This window comes from Aulonocara stuartgranti (assembly GCF_965226115.1).
Source record: "Aulonocara stuartgranti genome assembly, chromosome: 1".
Classification (NCBI taxonomy): domain Eukaryota; kingdom Metazoa; phylum Chordata; class Actinopteri; order Cichliformes; family Cichlidae; genus Aulonocara; species Aulonocara stuartgranti.
The window spans coordinates 29,339,324-29,358,354 of NC_138939.1; the positions used below are offsets into that span (position 1 = coordinate 29,339,324).

The following is a 19,031-nucleotide window of genomic DNA, read 5'->3' on the forward strand; positions in this document are numbered from 1 at the left end:
TCTATTGATTCTCTTTGAAAGATTATGAGTTGAATTGTACGAGTGATGGTCAGTGTAGGGCTGTGTGATATGACTAAAATCTCATATCCCGATATAAGACATCTATTGTCCCGATAACGATATAAATCACAAAAATGTTATATTTTCTGTAAATTCTGTGAATCTCTTGCAGCTCAACTTGAGTGAAGTGTTTCCAGCTCGGCGTCGTGTACCTGGAGTCGAGTGTTTTAACCGACGCATAAAACGATATATTTTTAGACATAAGTTGTAACGGACGCCGTTTTCTTTGTGAGTATTTATTACGCAGCGTGCTGCGGGGAAAAGCCTGTTCTAACGTTTGAGTCTAAGGTTTATTTTTTAGGACCTGACGGCTCTTTTTTTTTTTTGCTTCTGATCCGTAAATACGCTGCATACACTTTCACTTTTTCACAGTTTATTTTGAAAAGTCTCAACAGGATCTTGAGCTTTATTGTGAAAGGTTTATGTGGAACATAAACAAGCGGACACGCGATGGTTTTACCGTCGTTGTTGCTAACGACAACGCATAAAAACAGTCGCTAGTGTGGTTATATTAAATATAAGAGAAAGAGAGAACTTTAAGAAATTAATATAGCCACTACAGTGACCATCAAAACGATGAAAAAATATTGCCGCGAACAGTTTATTTTGTGACATCACAAAACAAACGATAGCGTAAAATGAAACGATAGATGTTTTATATCATCATCCGATATATATTGTTATATCGAACAGCCCTAGGTCAGCGGACTCTGAAAAGATTTTTAATGCTGTTTCTTGCTAACTCACCTGAAGGAATTTCATCATCCTAGGTTATTGTGAGATTCAGTTTTAACACCATGTTTTGAGCAGACAGATTTAGAGGCTTTTCTGTTTGATTTTTATTGTATTGTTTGTTTATATAAGCAAGAGGTTGTTGCAATAACAACACACCACAGTACGCTAAACCTGAGTTCATCTGCAAGGTCCATCCATAAATAGATATTAAAATACATAAAACCCAGCAACATGAGTTGGTCACAATAAATACATAGACTAAAATCACAAAGCAGTACAAGGTTGACTGGTTAACAACCTCCTGGCGACCTCCTTGTGTTTCCCAACCATTTGGCAAGTGGTTGCATGAGGTTGCTGGCTATTGCTAACCAAAAGTCCCAAAGAGGGGGCTGGACCACAGCCCTCTATGAGATTTGCTTCAGTCACCAGCAGACTGCCACAGTCGTCTGTGGCTTGCTTGGAAGATGTTGACTTCTTTGCAAACACTTGCTACATCTCACGGAGTAAAATCTGAAAAGGGCTTCACAAACCGGAAGAGTGTTTGCCTTCAAAGTAAATCAGCATGTTTTAAAAGGCACATCTTTTTTTGAAGGCAACTGTATTTGTTTCCGCTCTACGTCAGATTTCTTGCAGGTTCTCTACCCTTCAGCCAGTATTTGCATTCACGTTGGTGTCTTCCGTGCAAACTACCAGACTGCCAGTCTGCTTGTGACCTGAGCAATCTCACAAAGGTTTTCAGTGCACCACCAACGCGGCCAATTTCCCCCACTAACTCACAGCTGGTTGCTAAATGGTTGAGGAAAACTGGACTTGTGTTGCTGGAGCCTTAGACGAGAAGCAGCAGACCATTTATGACTACACGGCATGGTTTACATTTAAAGGACCCCGATGAGGATCCGGTTCGAGCTCTGCAGGTAAAAAGATCATCTACATAGGTAAAATCTGGTTTTCCAAATTTAATAACTTAAGTATACACATCTTACAGCTCCCACTGGATGCTGCATGTTGTTCAGTGCAAAGTGGAAACATGAGTTCACAGAGGACCCGGGGAGTCTGATTATGTAACCAATTATGAGCGAGCTCAAGATTAGCAAATTTAATAAAACAATCAAAATCTTATTTCTTTACTTCAGTTCAAAACTGTGCACTTCAATTCCAGCATGCTTTGCTGAAAATGCCACAGACTGGTAAATGAAACGTCTCTGCTCTGGTCACCAGTGTGTGTGTGTGTGTGTGTGTGTGCGTGTGTTTGTGTGTTTTTGTGTGTGTAAGAACTCCCCTGTCACCACTAGCTACTCTCTTTGCTCTCCTTTCTTTGTTGCAGCTTCCTTTCGCACCTACATGTCAAGTTGTTTCACCGAAATAAGACAATGGAGCACATTCTCCCACAAACGAGCTTTGTTTAACCGGCGGCTTTTCGCCGCAGCCGAAGCAGCGACGACGCACGGCTGAACGCCGCATTTCAGACTTATTCTGACTAATAAAGTGAGAATGTTTTTCTGCTTTCATGTCGTCAGGAGAGCAGCAAGCAACATATGTCACACTGGTTGTTAATGTTGTGACACTAAATGTCAAAATACCTCTTTGATATCACTTTAAAGCAGTACATTGTTTTTCTGAGGCTTTGATCTGGGTCATGAATAAAGCAGGCACAGGTTAGCTGTTTCGTCAGGCCACTGCTTCTCTGTGAAGTGTGTGTGTGTGTGTGTGTGTGTGTGTGTGTGTGTGTGTGTGTGCGTGCATTAGAGTTTTTCACAAATTAACAGGCAAATAATGCTTTGTTTATAGCTGTCTGTAATATCCTAACAGGGTAGTCCTCGAAGGATTAATCTATTTTCATTCATCAGCTGTCGAATACAAACCTTATCTTCAACTATTTAAAGGCGTTTTTCCAGCAAAAGCACCCAACATTCGACGATTCCACCCTTTGAAATATTTTAAAAGTCCAGTTCAGCACTATGAACCTATTTTAGGTTCCAGATACATCACATTTAAACAACATAAGTTGACCCAAACTTCTTTAGTGCAGTAGTCCCCAACCTTTTTTGCGCCACAAACTGGTTTAACCAATATTTTCACGGACCGGCTGTCAAGGTGTCGTGGATAAATACAACAAAATAAAGTGATACGACCAAGACAAAAACTGTGGTATTTTGTAATTATATTAATAAACGCAAATTCACTGTGTAACTGTGTATCTCTATTAGCAGCGTCCTCCTGAAATGCGCCAACAATGCTGAGAGTAACATCCTCCTCTCTTCCCTTTTATGCTCTCTGGTCGCTATGGTAACGCGTAAACATTTCTTTCAAAATAAGACACACAACTGCAACACGGGAAAAGACCCAGGAAAACCGAGTTAACGATAAAGACCCTGAAAACCATGAATTTCACACCCGAACCTCAACTGCTTTAGAGACAGGCGCGTTTATATTCAACATCTCCAAAAAAAAAAAAGAAAATGTTCTAAAATACACGAAAAGCTGAACGGTGTGTTTTATCGTATTAACGAATTATTGTTGAAAATCTGAGTGATTTAGTGCTCATTAAATGTTAAAAGTATTGGTATCGGCAGTACTGGCCCTGTATTTATTGGTATCAATTCAGCACCAAATTTTGCAGTATTGTACGGCACTATCTGTAAGAGTCACAAAATTAGAGTTTCACCTGAAGAAAAATCACACAGACACACAGATTTTTTGATGTTACTCTTTGAGCTGTTCTCCTTCTGCTTGAAACTCCGCTTGGTTTAGCTTTGCTTGTGTGAGAAGAACACAAGGCTCCTTCAGATTAGAGCCATAAGCTGATGCAGTAGATTTTTTTTTTTTTTTAATTTAGTAGATTTGCAGGTAAAAAAGAAAAAAAAAACGTCGTATAAATCACTCGCAAATGCCGATCATCTGTTGTTGACCCAAAGAGATGGAGCCCGATGGAGGCCACCTGTCCTGGAAGAAGAGTGATTGACAGAGGGAAGAGAGTGAGGGCTGTGATCTGTTCATCTGTCGCTCCTCCAACACCTCCACAGCCAGTGTTTTCTCTCCTCTGTTTGTTCTCTTTCTCTCTGTCTCTCTCTCTTTCCCTCTCACTCTCTTTTGGGAGCTAGAGGAATGCTACACATCCGCAGTGTGTTGGAAGTTTGTGTGTGTGTGTCAGTTTATGTTAGGTGATGTTTGTTCTTGTCCGTATTTGCCTGTCTTTTGTGTGTGTTTGCGTTGAAGTGAGAGAGGGTGGAGGCGGGGCTTAGTGGCGGTAGGGGGCTTAGCATGTGGGTATGAAATAGTGGGAGGCCGGTGTCCTTTTTTTCCACCTCCCCCCTCCCCCCACTTGTCGTGCACATGCATATTTCATTGAAGTGGTCGTTTGTGTCGCCAGCAGGAGAGCTGCTGGATCGAACCAATAAACTGTGGGTCTCCCGATATCTGTCTGTCTCAGGATACTGAAAGAAATTATACTGGATTAAAATCCAAATGGTTGTTCCTGGATTTTTTTTGTGTGTTTTTGAAAAATCCATCAAGAGACAGCTGCTGGCTGTGTGCTGCACCTGTGATTGAGCTTTCTGCTGTAGTAGCTGTCTGTCTTTGACTGATGTGTTTTTATAACTGCAGTGCACTTCAGACCAGAGGCATCAGAATTACATTCACATATGGTCGTCTGCCTTCTGTTTTCTGCCTTGACTCTGTGCAGCAACAAAGGACAGATCTATATTCTGACTGGTAAAATTTGTTTGCACGCCTTATTTACACGGTGGGGACTCACCTTTTATTTTGGGGAACAAAAAGAAAGTCCCCGTAACGTAAATCATCCGATTTAGGGTGCAGACCTGCTGTGTGGTTAGCGTTAGGCAAGCAGTGGTTAGAGTTAAGGGAAGAAAGAAACGAATGTAAATCAGTGCTCGCGAAACACAAATGAACGCGGATGTGCATGGTTATGCATATGTGGCAGCTGTACACAAGATGCAGTGTTTGGTCTGTAAACAGCAGCCTGTGCTCTGTCACTTTGGAGCCCAGGTTGTGTAAAATGGTTTCCTTTTCCTGCAGGCACTAAACAACCCCCATAAACTGGGTCATCGCAAAACACTAACTTTTAAGAACCTTGTGACAGTCAACTTCAATTCACTTGTAACAAAATTGATAATCAGTTTGTTGTTTCAGTAAATTCCTAATCAGGATTCGCTCAAAGTTCTAATTCAGTAGTTTTAAATCTAAATATTTGGTAACTTCTGGCACTACGTGAAATGCACTAACCAACCACTTCATTAAGTACACCTTCCTTGTACCAGAATCAACAAGGTGCTGGAAACAGAGATTTGGCTGCATATTGAGATGACAGCATCACACAGTTGCTGCAGATTTGCCAGCTTCCAAATGCTTCCATGTGACTCGCTGATTAGACATTGAGATTAAAGAGCAGTTGAGCAGGTATACCTAATAAAGTGGCTGGATATGTGTTTGTTTAAATTACAAACAACATTAAAAGACATACTGGTGCATTTTTTTAATATACTAACTGACATATTACAGGCCAAATACATTATCGAGTAGTATAAATATTGATGTAGTTGTTCATAGATATCCGGCATAGTGCTTATTCAAAAAGTTTCTGCACACCTGAAAGGGGGGAAAAAAAGGCAAACCATATCCGATTTGTCATTAGTCTCTGCTCCACTTCTAGTTCTTTTGCTATTTTTAGATTTTTAGCTTCCTGGAAGTGCTGCTGCCCAGTTTCGTGGAAATCAAGTTCAATTTTTACTTTCGGAAAGAGGACAAAAGCAAAAAGCAAACCTGGCGAGCAGGGCAGATGGTGAGCAGCGATTGCATTGTTTTGGGCAACAAAACTGTGCCACCACTGAGATCATTTGCAGCAGATTCAATTCACTTTTATTCATATAGTGCCAGATGACAACAGCAGTCACCTCAAGTAGATGCTGTCCCTCAGACATCTATGGACGTTACAGCAGAACTGCAGCCTTGAATTCCTGACACTGAGGGACAAATTAACAAAGGATCTGAACTGATGTCTACCTTGAGGGCTTTGAGTTAGTGGGTCATAGGTTGAAGTCCAGCTCTCATTAGCTGCTGCTGCTTTTATACTAGAAAGGATTTGATTTAGACGAAGATTTTGCACAACACAACTCCTGACTTGTTTTGCCTCTCATTTTATCAGAAAATGTTTGTTTGGTTTCAAATAGTGTCATCCTGCTGTTTGAAGTAGAAATTAGATTTGCTGCCTTTTGCAGGCTCTGAAACCTTCGTGTGCAATAGTGGAAGAAGATTTACTGTAAACTGTCACACTTCAGGGGTTTCAGTTCCGTTCAAAACTCCCGTTAATATAGCGCGTCTGTTTTAATTACGCACTACAGTCCTGTGGTCGAATGAGAGCCAGAGGTTGCTTTCACACCTGGGCCACCCCGTGCTAAAAACGAAGTGAGATTAACATGTACATAATATTCAAGAGCAATCCGATTTCACTTCTTTCACCTTCAACATTCACGCCACGACTTTGGCAGCGTTCTGGTCAAGTCGGGAAGGATTGCACGGAGGAAGCGAAACAAAAATTTTCTAGGTACGGGGCAGTTCCCCTCCTGATGATTGCGAAATGCAATTAGCAGATTTTATTAATGGAATTTACTTTGTTGTTGAAACATGTCTCCGAATCCTCCTGATGGACTACTGTGGAGGAGATAAATTAGATTGTGTGGGTTAGGTGGAAGGACAGAAAATCTATTTCCGCAGTACAAATTGAGGTTTGTTGTTTGTTTTTCATATGTAAAAAGTCCCCTCTGTGGTTAGGTTTTAAAAGTAGCCTAAAGTGATCATGTATGACATTTTAAATGTCTATTAAATGTGGAACCATGGGGTAAGTTTGCATCGATATATATGCATCAGTATAAAAAGCTCATTTAAATCTTGTATATTGAAGTGTCAGAACCTTTGCAGACGCATGCAGATTCTGTACATAAAACTAAAAATGACTCTGTGTGCGTGTGTGTGTGGATTACTTTAATCAAAGCTGACAGACTGGGCACCAGCAGATCTGTGCGCTTTGTCATTTAAGGGGTGTGTGTTTGTGCATTTTTAGCTCCTCTGTCATTAAAGGAGATGAAGGGAGGAAGTTTATCCAAGGCACTCTTAGTGTACCCTGTAGGTGTGCGTGTCTTTAAGGATTGTGCTACGATTGTGCTATATGGTTTCCTCATGTATAATGGATGCTGCTTAATGAGCTGATGTTTCATTTAAACGTCTTCATCCGCCCACTCCTTATCTTTAGATTAAAGAGCACGCGCTCAGCTCTTTTGCCCCGATCATTGTTTGCTCTTAACAATCTGACAAAGTCTTGCTTTGTGTCTTCGAGTTTCGTGTGAAGGAGCCGAAGCCTCAAACACACAAAGACTGAAGTGACTGAGGTTCCTCCAAAGCTTACTGGTTGTCACATCGAGGAAGTTGTTGCTAGTTGCAGATACTTAAGATGGATTTATCTCAGGTTATGGATGTACTCGTTACACTTGCTGAGAGTTTAAGTTAAAGCCCGTGGATTTATAAGGCAGTGAGAATCTTATTCAGTATTTGTACAGTCGGTTTTGCTAGATGACGAACTGCTAGTGCTGCTGGCTCTGAAGCTAAACTGAATGGCACTTTTTCCCCCATGCTTTCCTGCACCTACTCCATCCCACTACCCCCTGGGAGGTACAGCCTCAGTCTCACATTGTGAGCTAGTAAAAGACTCCTTTGTTGGTTAATGCTTATATTTCTCTTTTATTAAAAAAATGGACAGTACAGTGCACTGCTTCCCAGGGTGAGTGTTTTCTGCAGCGCTTGGACAGGTGCTGTTCTCATGCACAGGTTAGAAATTAAGCTGCTCTGACTTATTGTATGCACCTCAGTGCCAGGAGGGAAACTGTATGGTGTGTGTGTGTGTGTTCTTTCTAAACATCTGTGAAGCAAAGTGTTAGCTGTGCTAAGCTACAGTACATCAGCGTGCAGACTCAGCTCAAATTTGGATCTGTATTAAAAAAAATGTAAACACGTAGAAATATAAATCAGCCAGAAGTCTTCGTCCGCAGCAGCTTCCTCGTCCGCCTCTCTCCGTGGGCAGTCCCGAGCGATCCAAGGCAAAATGAGAGTAACACTGCTCTCATGTTAAAAACAGTCCCGGGCCTCTCATAAATCTGTAGCTCTGTCAGGTGCGTTGCATCGAGCGTGTAATTTACACACTCTGCTCCAAGTGGATACTTGTCTTTCGACCAAACCACCGTTCAACACAAGGAACTTTGCAGTGATTTTTTTTTTGTTTGTTTTTTTTAATCTTTGAAACAAAATAGCTTTTATTTTCTGTTATACAATAGTATATGCGTTGATAAACCTTTCTTGAACCAAAAAGTCGGCCAGACTGTGGTCCTGTTTCTCAGCTGGAAGCGATCCCCCAACTCCAGCACCGGACACAGTAACAACTCTGCTGCTGTGGGAATGCGTCAGTGTTAAACTGGCAGAGGGTTTATTTAGATATCCTCTTCTCTGTGGAGATTTTTTTGTTTTGTTTTTAAGTTAAGTAATCATGAGACAACAAACTGTGATCTAGGCAATTCAATTTAAGGTTAGGCTTCTCCCTTATTTCCCAAGGGGTCGCCTCAGCGGATAGATCCAGATATTTGATTTGGCAGTTGCCTTTCCCGACAGAATCCATCCATTTATCCTGGCTTGGGTCGAGCACAAGGATTAGACCGGCTTGTAACCCTCTAAGGCTGGGTTTGTGTCTCCTCACAGCCTCAAACCGGGATCTTTTTTATGTAAGGCAACCGTGTTAGCGAGAGTCCAGTCAGTTAAGCTGAATTCAAAGGGTCGATGGAGCGTTTGACGCTAAATGCTGCACAGCAGCTCAGTTTTTGTTACTTTTTGTAAAGCCACAGGCAAAAAATGACAACATGCTTTAACTACTTACTTTAGATATTTGGTATTGAAACTTGAAAGTTGATTGCTCATCGTCTTTCTCACCCCTTCCTCCACCACAGCAAATGGTGATGAGCCTGCGGGTGTCGGAGCTCCAGGTGCTGCTGGGCTACGCCGGGCGCAACAAGCACGGACGCAAGCACGAGCTGCTGACCAAGGCGCTGCATCTGCTGAAAGCCGGCTGCAGCCCCGCCGTGCACATGAAGATCAAAGAGCTCTACCGAAGACGTTTCCCGGCCAAAATGGTCTCTCACTCAGAGCTGGCCTTGCCTGGGCCGCACCACCCGGCCACAGCTGGAGTGGTCGGGGGAGGGGGCGCGGCGCTGCCTGCTGGCCTGACGCAGCTGGCTTACGAGGGTCACGCCGGTCACGGTGGAGCCCCATCGCCCGCTGCGTTACTGCCGCTCTCGCTACTCGGTCCTGGGAAACACGAGCTGACCGGGCTGACGCACCACCTGGCCTCCTCAGCGACACTGCATCCGGTGCATCCAGATGTTAAGCTCCAGAGGCTGCCCTTCTACGACATGCTGGACGAACTCATCAAGCCCACGAGTCTAGGTGAGGACATGTGTACGTGTGGCTTTTGTGTGACATGTGACTGCAACATGAATCAAATAATACGTTTTGTGTTAATTTTCTATATGTTTTTATTTTTGTATCAGCTGACAATATGAAAGCAAACCTTTTAGAATCTACAGGAGCAGTTTATCTTTCTGGCCCTCCGCTTTACTGTTTTGGCTCAAACACTCAGGCATCTGTTTTCAACAAACAAAGCCATATAAATCCACTGTACACAGGCGGCTCAGCTCTAAATAACAGGCAAACCAAACTGGTAACTAGCTGGGGAGATGGTAAAGCATTCAGCAGCCCAGTGAACCAGTTACTACTCTCAGTAGCTGGTAGAGACCACAGAAAGCTTATGGAAGATGACCATAGCCACTATTTACGTCATTAGTTTATGGGGTCATGGGTTGAGCATTTTGGCTGAAATCCTCCTTTGTGGGTGGATCCAGCTGACAAATCAAATGTGGTATACAAATAAAGTTGTATTGTAAATCACGGTCAAAGCACGGCCATACAATAGTGAAAATCATACCCTGCTTTATTAAATTTACAAAGTGAGCTTGAATTAAGCTGCTGCTGAATTAAGACTTAAAAACCAGCGACTGACGATGAACTCATCAGGCTCCAGAGTTCATCCATGGTGTACAGCATGATTTAGCAGTGTTAATTTCATTGATCAATAGCTTTTAATCATAGGTTTCATGGACAACTTTCCTTTTTGTGACAAAAACAAGATAACAACTAGATAAAACTAAGCACGAAGATAAAAACATACGATGAAATGTATTGATGTCTTTGTCAACAAAGAAAAACAACTTCTCCTCCGGGGGGAAGTTGTTTGGAAAGGCAGGACCAGTTTAGAAATGATCCAATCACACTTGATGTCAAGGAAAATAAGACACTGTAAACCATGTGGAGCAAACAAAGACCACAGGTTTAATGCACTTCCTCACATACCTTTTTAGACCTGGAGGCCACACCCATCTTTGATATACAGTCCATAATCGAGACCACAAGTAAAGCACCTATTTGCTGAGAGGTTTGCCATGGAGTCTTAAATGTTGATGATACTATATAGTTGAAAACACTGTGACTGGTGACTAACACGAGATAAAAAAAGAAGAATAGATGCACACACATTCACTGGCCACCTGCCCAGTACAGGGTTGGAGCTCCTTTTGCCTTCAGAACTGCCTCAATGCATAGAATTACTGCCATGTGATCGGCTGGTGGGATATTTGAGTTTACAAGCATTTAAATGGGCATACCTGATGATAAAATATGTGTTGAATGTGTGCGGCTGTATAAATGTCAGTCCAGTTCTCTTTATTATTATTATATTGTCACATAGGCCACTCTGTTGGAATTTGTGTCAGGTGGCTCGAGCGACGCTGCCACATTATGAATTGCACTTTTATTCATTTTGTACATTTATATTTCTAACTGTAGCACTAATGTGGATATAAACAATCAACACCGCAGCGCTGTATGTCGGCCGCACCGTGTTTGCTCAGCCGAGCCGTCGCTCTGTTGCACTGCTGTGAAAACAGTCCTGCACACGGCGCGCTTCACACCGTCACATCTCGGGCTTCCTAACAAAACTCAGCTTGTTTGCCATGTGACGACACGCAGCTCTCGAGCGTTGAGGATCGTTAACGTGTAAGAGAGCTTCGAATCAAATCTTTTTGTTCTTAGTTTGCACAGCAGCTAATTCTGTGCACAGAGGAGATCACAGTGGTGGAATAAGTATGCAAGCTTGGAAATGAATCATTCTGAAGGATTATTTACAGATGTAGCGGACAGCAACATCCCCGTTCGGCTTCATCGGGCTGTGCTGGTGTGGCTTGATCACTTCTTTGTTGACACTGGCTGCGATAACAAACCCGCCAACTGTCAGAATTTGAATCAGATTTGGCTAAATTGTGATATGCGTTTGTGTGTCTGTGTGACATTATAAGATAATGGCTCTCTTAGATTAGTAAGTAAAGTACAAGTTCATTAGTCACTTATATAAAATAATATTTATTTCAACTGTGACAGAAAACAAAACAGCTTTTTTAAGCCCTTCAGGTTCAAATATCCAGAATGTTCTCCAACATTCATAATGCCCAGTGTTATGTGCCCTGTCGTCCCTTTAATTCTCTACATACCCAACTTTTAATCTCGCCTTTATCTCGCTTAGATTTGTCGTTGCATTACATCTACCTCCAGCACCCAGTCTGCACTTAGCATAATAAGACTCTTTGGGCTCTGGGATATATTGCAAATATATGGAAATGTCTAGATTTTCCTACATTAGCATTTTAATGGAGTAGAAGACCATCTCGTGATTAATTTGCCTGCAGATGCATGCACAAACAGCGAGCCTACAGCTCTATCATCCCACTCTCCCTCTTCTTCCCTCTCGCTTCCTCACTCGATCCATTTCCTGCACACGCCTCATCCCTCTCCTCCCGCTCTGTGTCCCTCTCCGTCTTCTGTCGCCGCTGCCGTCCTCGGTCAAAATTTGCATGCAGAGTGATGAAATCGCACAGGCCTACACCTGTGCCACACACCCTCCCTCCATTCGACTCCGAATCGTACGTTCACATTGCTCTCGCGCACAGACTGCTTTCGAAAGAACACAAACATCTTTTCCAATAAATAATAAATGCTCAGTCCCTCATTGTTCTGGGGAAACTGAGAGAGCCAAAAGCCTGAGTGATAGGAGCAGAAACCCGGAGGAGGGTGTCTGGCATCGTTAGGTGAAGCTGAAGATTTGAATTTGCCTCCGAAAGTGAAACTAAGCTGCAGCTTTGAGGTGACGACCCTCTTTGTAATAATCGGAGGCAGAAAGGAAAGCAATCGATTCATTTTAATTGCCCTCTCACTGGAGGATCTCTGATTCTTACTGGGAGAATTTCTTTAATTTTTTTCCCCCTCGTGCCTTGAGACAGCCTTTCCCTCTTCACTCACTGATCACACTCTTCCACATAATCTCCCTCCTCTCCGCTTGTGTACTCCTCTCTGATCTGCTGATTACTGCTCGCTCCCTCTCTCCCTCTCTCCTTCCTATTGTTGCTGCGTCTCCTCTCGCCTCGCCTCCCGTTCCCCTCTCATTTTTTCCCTCCCTTCCCCCACTTGTTTGCTTGCTTCTTCTGCTTTGCCAGATTTTTTTTTTTTTTGCTCAACCAGGATTCTGACAGTTTTTGTTTTTTTGTTTTTGTTTTTTACAAGAGCACATGTGCAGACAGACTTAAGACAGTAGAGTGAAAGGCAGGATTTTTACTCATTTGCTATGTACTTGTTTCTAAAGTTCGAATGAGTCTATTGTCATAGCCAGGGTTGAGGTTTTTAGGAAGTTCAGACACAGTTTATATATATATATTTTTTACCTGTACATAATAACCACGAGTGAAACCAAGATTAAATTGCACAAAATTGCAATAATGTACTAAAAAATACAGAAAATGATGAGCTAGTTCTTATGGGGAAACCAAACAGGCAAATAGAAGAGTAAACGGGGAAGGAAAAGCAAAACAAATGTCTAAAAATGTCCTAACTGATGTGCTGGAAGCACCACAAATCATGTCCATGTACAAAAATAACTGATAAAAATATTGTCACTATTTATCAAAGTGCCTCGATAAATTTCCCCGATTATGTTTTTCTTCAAACTGCCTCCAGACCATGTAGCAGCTGTTTTTTTGTGTTAATATGCAGCAGACTGATTAAATAACTTGCAGATCTCGATTCTTTTTAAGCATTTCTTTAAAAAAAATTAATTTAAAAAATCGATGCTGCTCTTTCTCTGTCTCCATCTGCGACTGCTCCAACAAAGTCACCTCTTCCACTAGAATTAATTAAACTTGTTGGCTTCCTTTCATTTTTAACAACTTTTGGACGCTTTAAGGCAGCAATTTATTTTTGACTTTCCATGGGATGTGTGCTATTTTCAAATTTAAGTCTTAAGTTTTAGCAGGCAGTGGGGTTCATTTCGAATTCTTCTGGCTTTCTTTTGAAGTTGAACTGGATTTAAGGAATTACGCATTTGCAGCACTCATCTCATCCTATATGGAAGTATATAACACCATAAACGTCACGTTTCTGATGAAGCTTGATTTCAGAAACAGTTTGTATGCGTAGCGAGATGGAGACGGTGCTGCCTTACGCTCCATAACCAAATCTCTCTTTGCAAAATCAGTCCAAATGCTAAAAACTCTGCTGCAGTCGAATATGTATCCCTAATAAGATTAAAATATGACATCCGTGGTTCACGCATACGGGAGAGAGACTGGTGAGGAATATGGCAGCCAATCAGCTGCATAATTATGTTCGTCTCTACAGTATCCGAGGAACTGCGGTGCGTGTCGACGTCTTCTCCGATTTCCGGCCTTAACCTGATTTCTTTCAGTAACCGGGTTTCTTGTGCGCATGTAAATGTAGTTATTATCACGCTCTCGCCATCCTCTCCCCTCCTTCGGCCTCACTCCTTATCGTTTCACCCGGAGCCCCCACCCTCCCTCCTGTGGAGCCTTGTGCTCTCTGCTGACTTTTGTCAGCGTGGAGAATAAAGGTTGGTTGGCCCACAGTGTAGGCCTGAGAGCCTACTGGTCAACACTGAGGCTTGCATCAGCATCTCCCATCTTACCCCACTGGTTGTGCTCCATCATTGACCGTGCTGCGCGGAGAACTATACATCACAGCTCATTATGGATATCATAGCACATGCATTATACATGATTTAATTACCATATCTTTGGGGGGAAAAAGGGATGCAAACCTATTCCGCGTTTGATGAGGACTTTGTGCATAATGGTTTGTTACATGAGAAGATTGCAGTAGAGGAAAAGCATGTGGAAAAAAATATCTAATAAGGTTTTTTTTGTTTTTTTCTTTTGGATGGCTTCCTTTAGAAATGAGTCAGCCCATGATTATATCTTTGCATACTGAATCCTGAAACCCCCTTTGGAAAACTTATTTTATTGTTAAGATTATTTTTTTATTATCTGTTAGGAGGTCGCTGTCATACTTACCTTCAGTACATTTCCTAAGGTCACGAGGGGAAGGGGGAAAAGAAGTCAACCTTCAGCATTGCACACAGTTCAGCAGGACTCCAGGTGCCAGGACATGAATCACGTCTGCATGGTGCCATCTGCCTGTCAATTAAAGTGGCAATAGACAACTCCCCAGAGCGCTCTCCTTCGAGTGAATGCCCGTCCAACATTCCCTCTTTTTCTCCTCCTCATCATCTTCTTTGCTTCCTCCAGCAACAGGACTTTTTTCGTTTTTCTTATAACTCTACTGGCGGAGAGAGTTTCCCGAATCAACCATTTCAGCTACCTACGGAAAGCTACAAATTCTAAGGAAAATTAAATCACTGTTCTCTTCCTGGTTTGATTGTGCAATTGAGCCCCCATTTTCCGGCAAGATTTTTGTGCCCAGCGGCAGTCAGGGTTGCACAGTAAAGTGAAACTGATCATTATTCTGCAGCCACTGCATTGTGCATTCAACATTTCCTGCAACCCATCACGCCTATCATCATACTGATGAGACCAATTTAAACCGTGGATAATGATGGCTGATGAACTCTATACTTAAACAGTTACTTCTTTACCAAAAACGATTCAGCACATTTTGAAGGATGGAAGGGTCTAATACATGTTTACGCAGTTTATTCATCTGCGTGTACAATGCTGTGCAAAAGTCTTGAGTCACCCCTTTTGCTTCTAAGCAACCAGATGTAATTTTTTTAAGTGCTGTTGAGTAATAGCGCTTCAGGCTTTCTAGAGGTGTTTCTTTAGACATTGGCTGCTTCTTCACTCATTTTTACTTGGTATATCTCAGCATGGTGTACAGTATGTAAGTATGCCAAATTGTCAAATTACACAAGAAGTGAACTGAAAATCGGTGGCAGCCGGTCTTATGAAGTGATGAATCCATCAGCCTACCTGACCTCTTCTATGCAAGGAAGAGGTCTGGAGAGAGGTAGCCAACACAGCTGATTTAAATGGCTAAATTACCTCCTCAACATGTCTTGAAGTTCTCCAGAGGCCTGGTAATGAACTAATCATTTGATTCAGGAGTGTTCACTCAGGGTGATATCTAAAACCTGCATGACACCGGCCCTTGAGGCCTGGAGTTGGACACCCCTGGTCTATAGCCATCTGTAAAACATAGTGGAGGCTCTGTCCTGGTTTAGGGCTGTCTGTCAGATTTGAATCCACCATGCAGTACCATCTGGAAAGTGTTAGATTGGCAACTGCTTTTGCACAGTACTGTAGTTTCCTTGGTTTTATCTGACTCATCCTGTAAAATGCCTTATCCTCTAACTTTCTGTTAGAGAGGAGCTTTTAGATGCAAAGATCCACCTACAGTATTTATAGTGGAAATGGAAAAAACAGTTTCTTTGCTTTAAAGTTGTTTATCAGTATCTTCTTTAGTAACGGTAATGGCATTTAGATAACTAGCATTGCTCAGTATGTCATGTTTATGGTGATAGTTGATATTATGCAGCTTTGGAGGCTTTTTAAAAGCCACAAAATGATTGAATGAAGTGACTGCGCATGTTTACAGAGTTTTTAAACATTTCCTACATTCCAGTACCTACATTCATTTTTGTTCCTTCTTCTGTATTTAGATTATCATAATCTTCACATATAACGCAAAGTAGTGTGGCATAAATACAGCCACAGAAAAGTTGATTTGTTTCTTTTTTTTTTTCTTTTTTTTTTTATTGTGTGTGTATAACCTCTTTTTTTTTTTTTTTTTTTGGCCTGTCCCGTTTGGCTCTTTTGCCATCAGAATTGTTGTCTAAAGGCAAAGAAAGATGCCCAACGGATTTACTTTACCAAACTGACCATCCCAGCCTTGCCGTAATGGTCTATTTGATTCACCTTTTATTGTTTATTTTATTTTCACTTACTGAATACGGGACAGACTTGACTGGGGGAAAGAAGGGGAGAAAGAAAGAGGGAAAGAGAAACAGCTGAGAAGAGGGACGGGGGAGAAGGGCAAAAGACAAAAACCAACAGAACGGGCAGAGAAAAAAAAATGCATATATCAATCACCTGGATCACCTGCTGAGAAAGAAAAAAGAAAGCAAGCAGAAGAGAACAAGAGTAATAGAATAAACAGCATCACAATGATATATGGGAATATGACAGTAAATACTAAATGTTAAACATTATTGTGCAGCACATAAGATCAACAGAACACAGTGTGCTTTGAGGTAGGAGCCAAAAAGGGTGTAGTTTGTGGGTGTGATCACCCGTGTGTACACCTGTGAGCATGGACGCGCTTGTTTTTTGTTTTTTTAAAAGGTTCCTTCATGTAATAATCTGCTAGAGGGTGTGGGGGGGCCACAGCCCCGTCCTCCAGGGCGTGAAGCAGGTGTGGAGGAGATCAAAACTCCAGACATCCAGAGGCCCCCAGAACACAAGAGACCAAGGAAGACCAACAGAGGGGCAGCTGCGCCACTGTCCCGGAAAGAGCTGAGGAGAGTCCCAGATGAGGGCTCACTCAGCAGCCGCGGAGCAGAAGCCAGGGGGAGTTGCAGTGACGCGCCCGTGAGCTCCGCCGGCAGCCAGCTGCGCCTGAGTGACCGAGCCCCAGGCCGAGAGGCCGGGGGCACCCCACCTCCGAAGTGGCCCGAGCGAGCCCCAGGCTCCAGGCCCCGATAAGCGGCCGCCAAGGAGTGAGCCGGTGTGTACCTGGACGCCCATCCCCAGACACAAAGAACCACCAACGCACCGATGTCTGAGGGGGTCCGCCACTGGCAGGGGAAGTGGTGGTAGGGGGAGATAGGCCTCCAAACCTTGGAGGGCCTGAGATGTCCCCAGAGAGGTGGCGCCTGACACCCAACCTGACATATAGACACAGACATACAGGCACACACAGATACAAACATCCATTCCCACCCTCATGCTCTCATATGCACTTACTCCACACTCAACCAACGTGGAGACAGACATAAAGAGACGTTGTACACACGATCACACTCCCCCAAGCGTACTCTACAAACCGGGTCTAGGTGCCCCCGCCCCTGGAGGGGGGGACTGCACCCAGACCCAGGTGGTGTTTCCCTTTTCCCTGCGGTGGGGGGAGGCAGACCGCCCCGACTCCGCAGCAGCAGGAAGGCTCCACACTCCAGACCGCAGTCGGACGGTCAACTCCTCCTCCTAGTCCTAGCCCCCCTGCTCCAGCAGGTCGCAGAGAACGGGGGTGAGAGAAGACTCCAAACCTCCCTCCACCCGCTCATTGTAATGTTGATGCATGTGTGTTCTAAGGTGCATTTAAAACCCAGGAGGGCTTGGAGCTACCTGCCAGAGAGCAGCAGGTAAGCGCATGGTCCCTCCTGCTAGCCCTCAATGTCTACGTGTATTTAAAATTGAGAGGTGGGCAACGATGCCAGGGGTGGGGTGTACACCCTGATGGTACTTTGGACTCCGTGTATCGTGCCCACCCCCAAGATCCTATATGTATGTGTAATGAGAGTGTGAGTAATGTGAATGTCTAAGTTGTGGGATAAAATTGAGGCAGAGGCAGCCAGAAGGGGACAGAGGGGGGGGTAGCCTCCTCTGCACCCTGGTGACATACCCCTACTCCAAGGCCCTGCATGTGTGGGTGGTTGTGGTGGAGCGGGAAGAGGGAGGCAGCTGGAGATGGGGAGGGAAGGAAGGGAGGGGCAAGTGACCCCTCCCTGGGGCCAGCTCCCCCGCTGACCCCAGTAGGCACCCCCATACTCCGCGACCCGCCAGGGAAAGGGGGCCCAGGCCCATCCAGACCGGGCCCAGTGCAGCAGCGCCGCCCGGCCCCACAGAGCCCGGGACAGTCCACCCAACCCCACCACAGAGAAAACTGCACCCACCCCATCATCCACTCATCTTCCAGACTACATAAGACAATAAACACCCAGGCTGAGATCTTCCTCCACCTCTCCTGTATCTCCCCCTCCTGCAGAGGGAGCTCCTGAGGAGAGGAAAGCTCCTGCAAGATGTGACAATCTCCTCCACCAGTTGAAGAGCCCCCCAGGTGGCTCGACGCACCGGCGGCACCCTGCTCCAGGGCTGGGCCCCCATGCACCCACCCGCCCACAACCCCGGCAACACACCAACCAGGACCCAAGCCCCCGAGGCCCGGTCCGGGTCCCAGCCCAGAGACGGAGCGCCCCCAGAACCTCACGCCCATCCCGGACCCACCCAGGGGCAGCCAGGCTACCAGGTCAGTAACCCACGTCCGTCAGCACAGACCCTCCCCTAGCCCCGCTGCACGCAGCCGCGAGGAAACAGTCACCTAAGAGCCAACAGAGCCCCTAACCGGACATGACCGCTACCCCGGGTTGAGCCCCCCAAGGAAGATGCCTCCGGGGAACCCCCCGACGCCCTAAGCCTGTCCCTACCCCAACACCAATCACAACAGTGAAGGCGGGACCAAACTATGACCCCCCACCCCCACTAGGTGATGGAGCTGATCAAAGGAGCCCAGAGCAATTGATCTGATGTGGTGGCAGAGGCTGTATCAAGACTAATGTAATCTAATAGATAATTTCTATATTGGTTAGAATTAAGATTATTTTTATTTTTCTAGTTCATGAGGACTGTTTTCTTGGCTATGCATAGGGCAGTGAAAACCATATGGGCGATATTCCTTTCTGAAGTGACATTATCTAAGCTGCCCAACAAACACACTAAGGGGGAAGTTGGAATGTTACATTTCAGACACTTCGATAAGTCTTCACATATCTCGCGCCA

At 44.1% G+C, this 19,031-nt stretch overlaps 1 protein-coding gene across 2 annotated transcripts in view; it reads left to right on the forward strand.

Moving 5' to 3' along the window:
• The window catches only part of LOC309718682 (E3 SUMO-protein ligase PIAS1-like), a 69,786-nt gene that overhangs the window by 20,753 nt on the left and 30,002 nt on the right, over positions 1 to 19,031 (forward strand). For both annotated transcript variants that reach the window (XM_082554157.1, XM_082554158.1), the window contains one exon: positions 8,799 to 9,294. In XM_082554157.1, the coding sequence (XP_082410283.1) occupies positions 8,799 to 9,294 (496 nt within the window). The remainder of the gene's footprint in view (positions 1 to 8,798; positions 9,295 to 19,031) is intronic.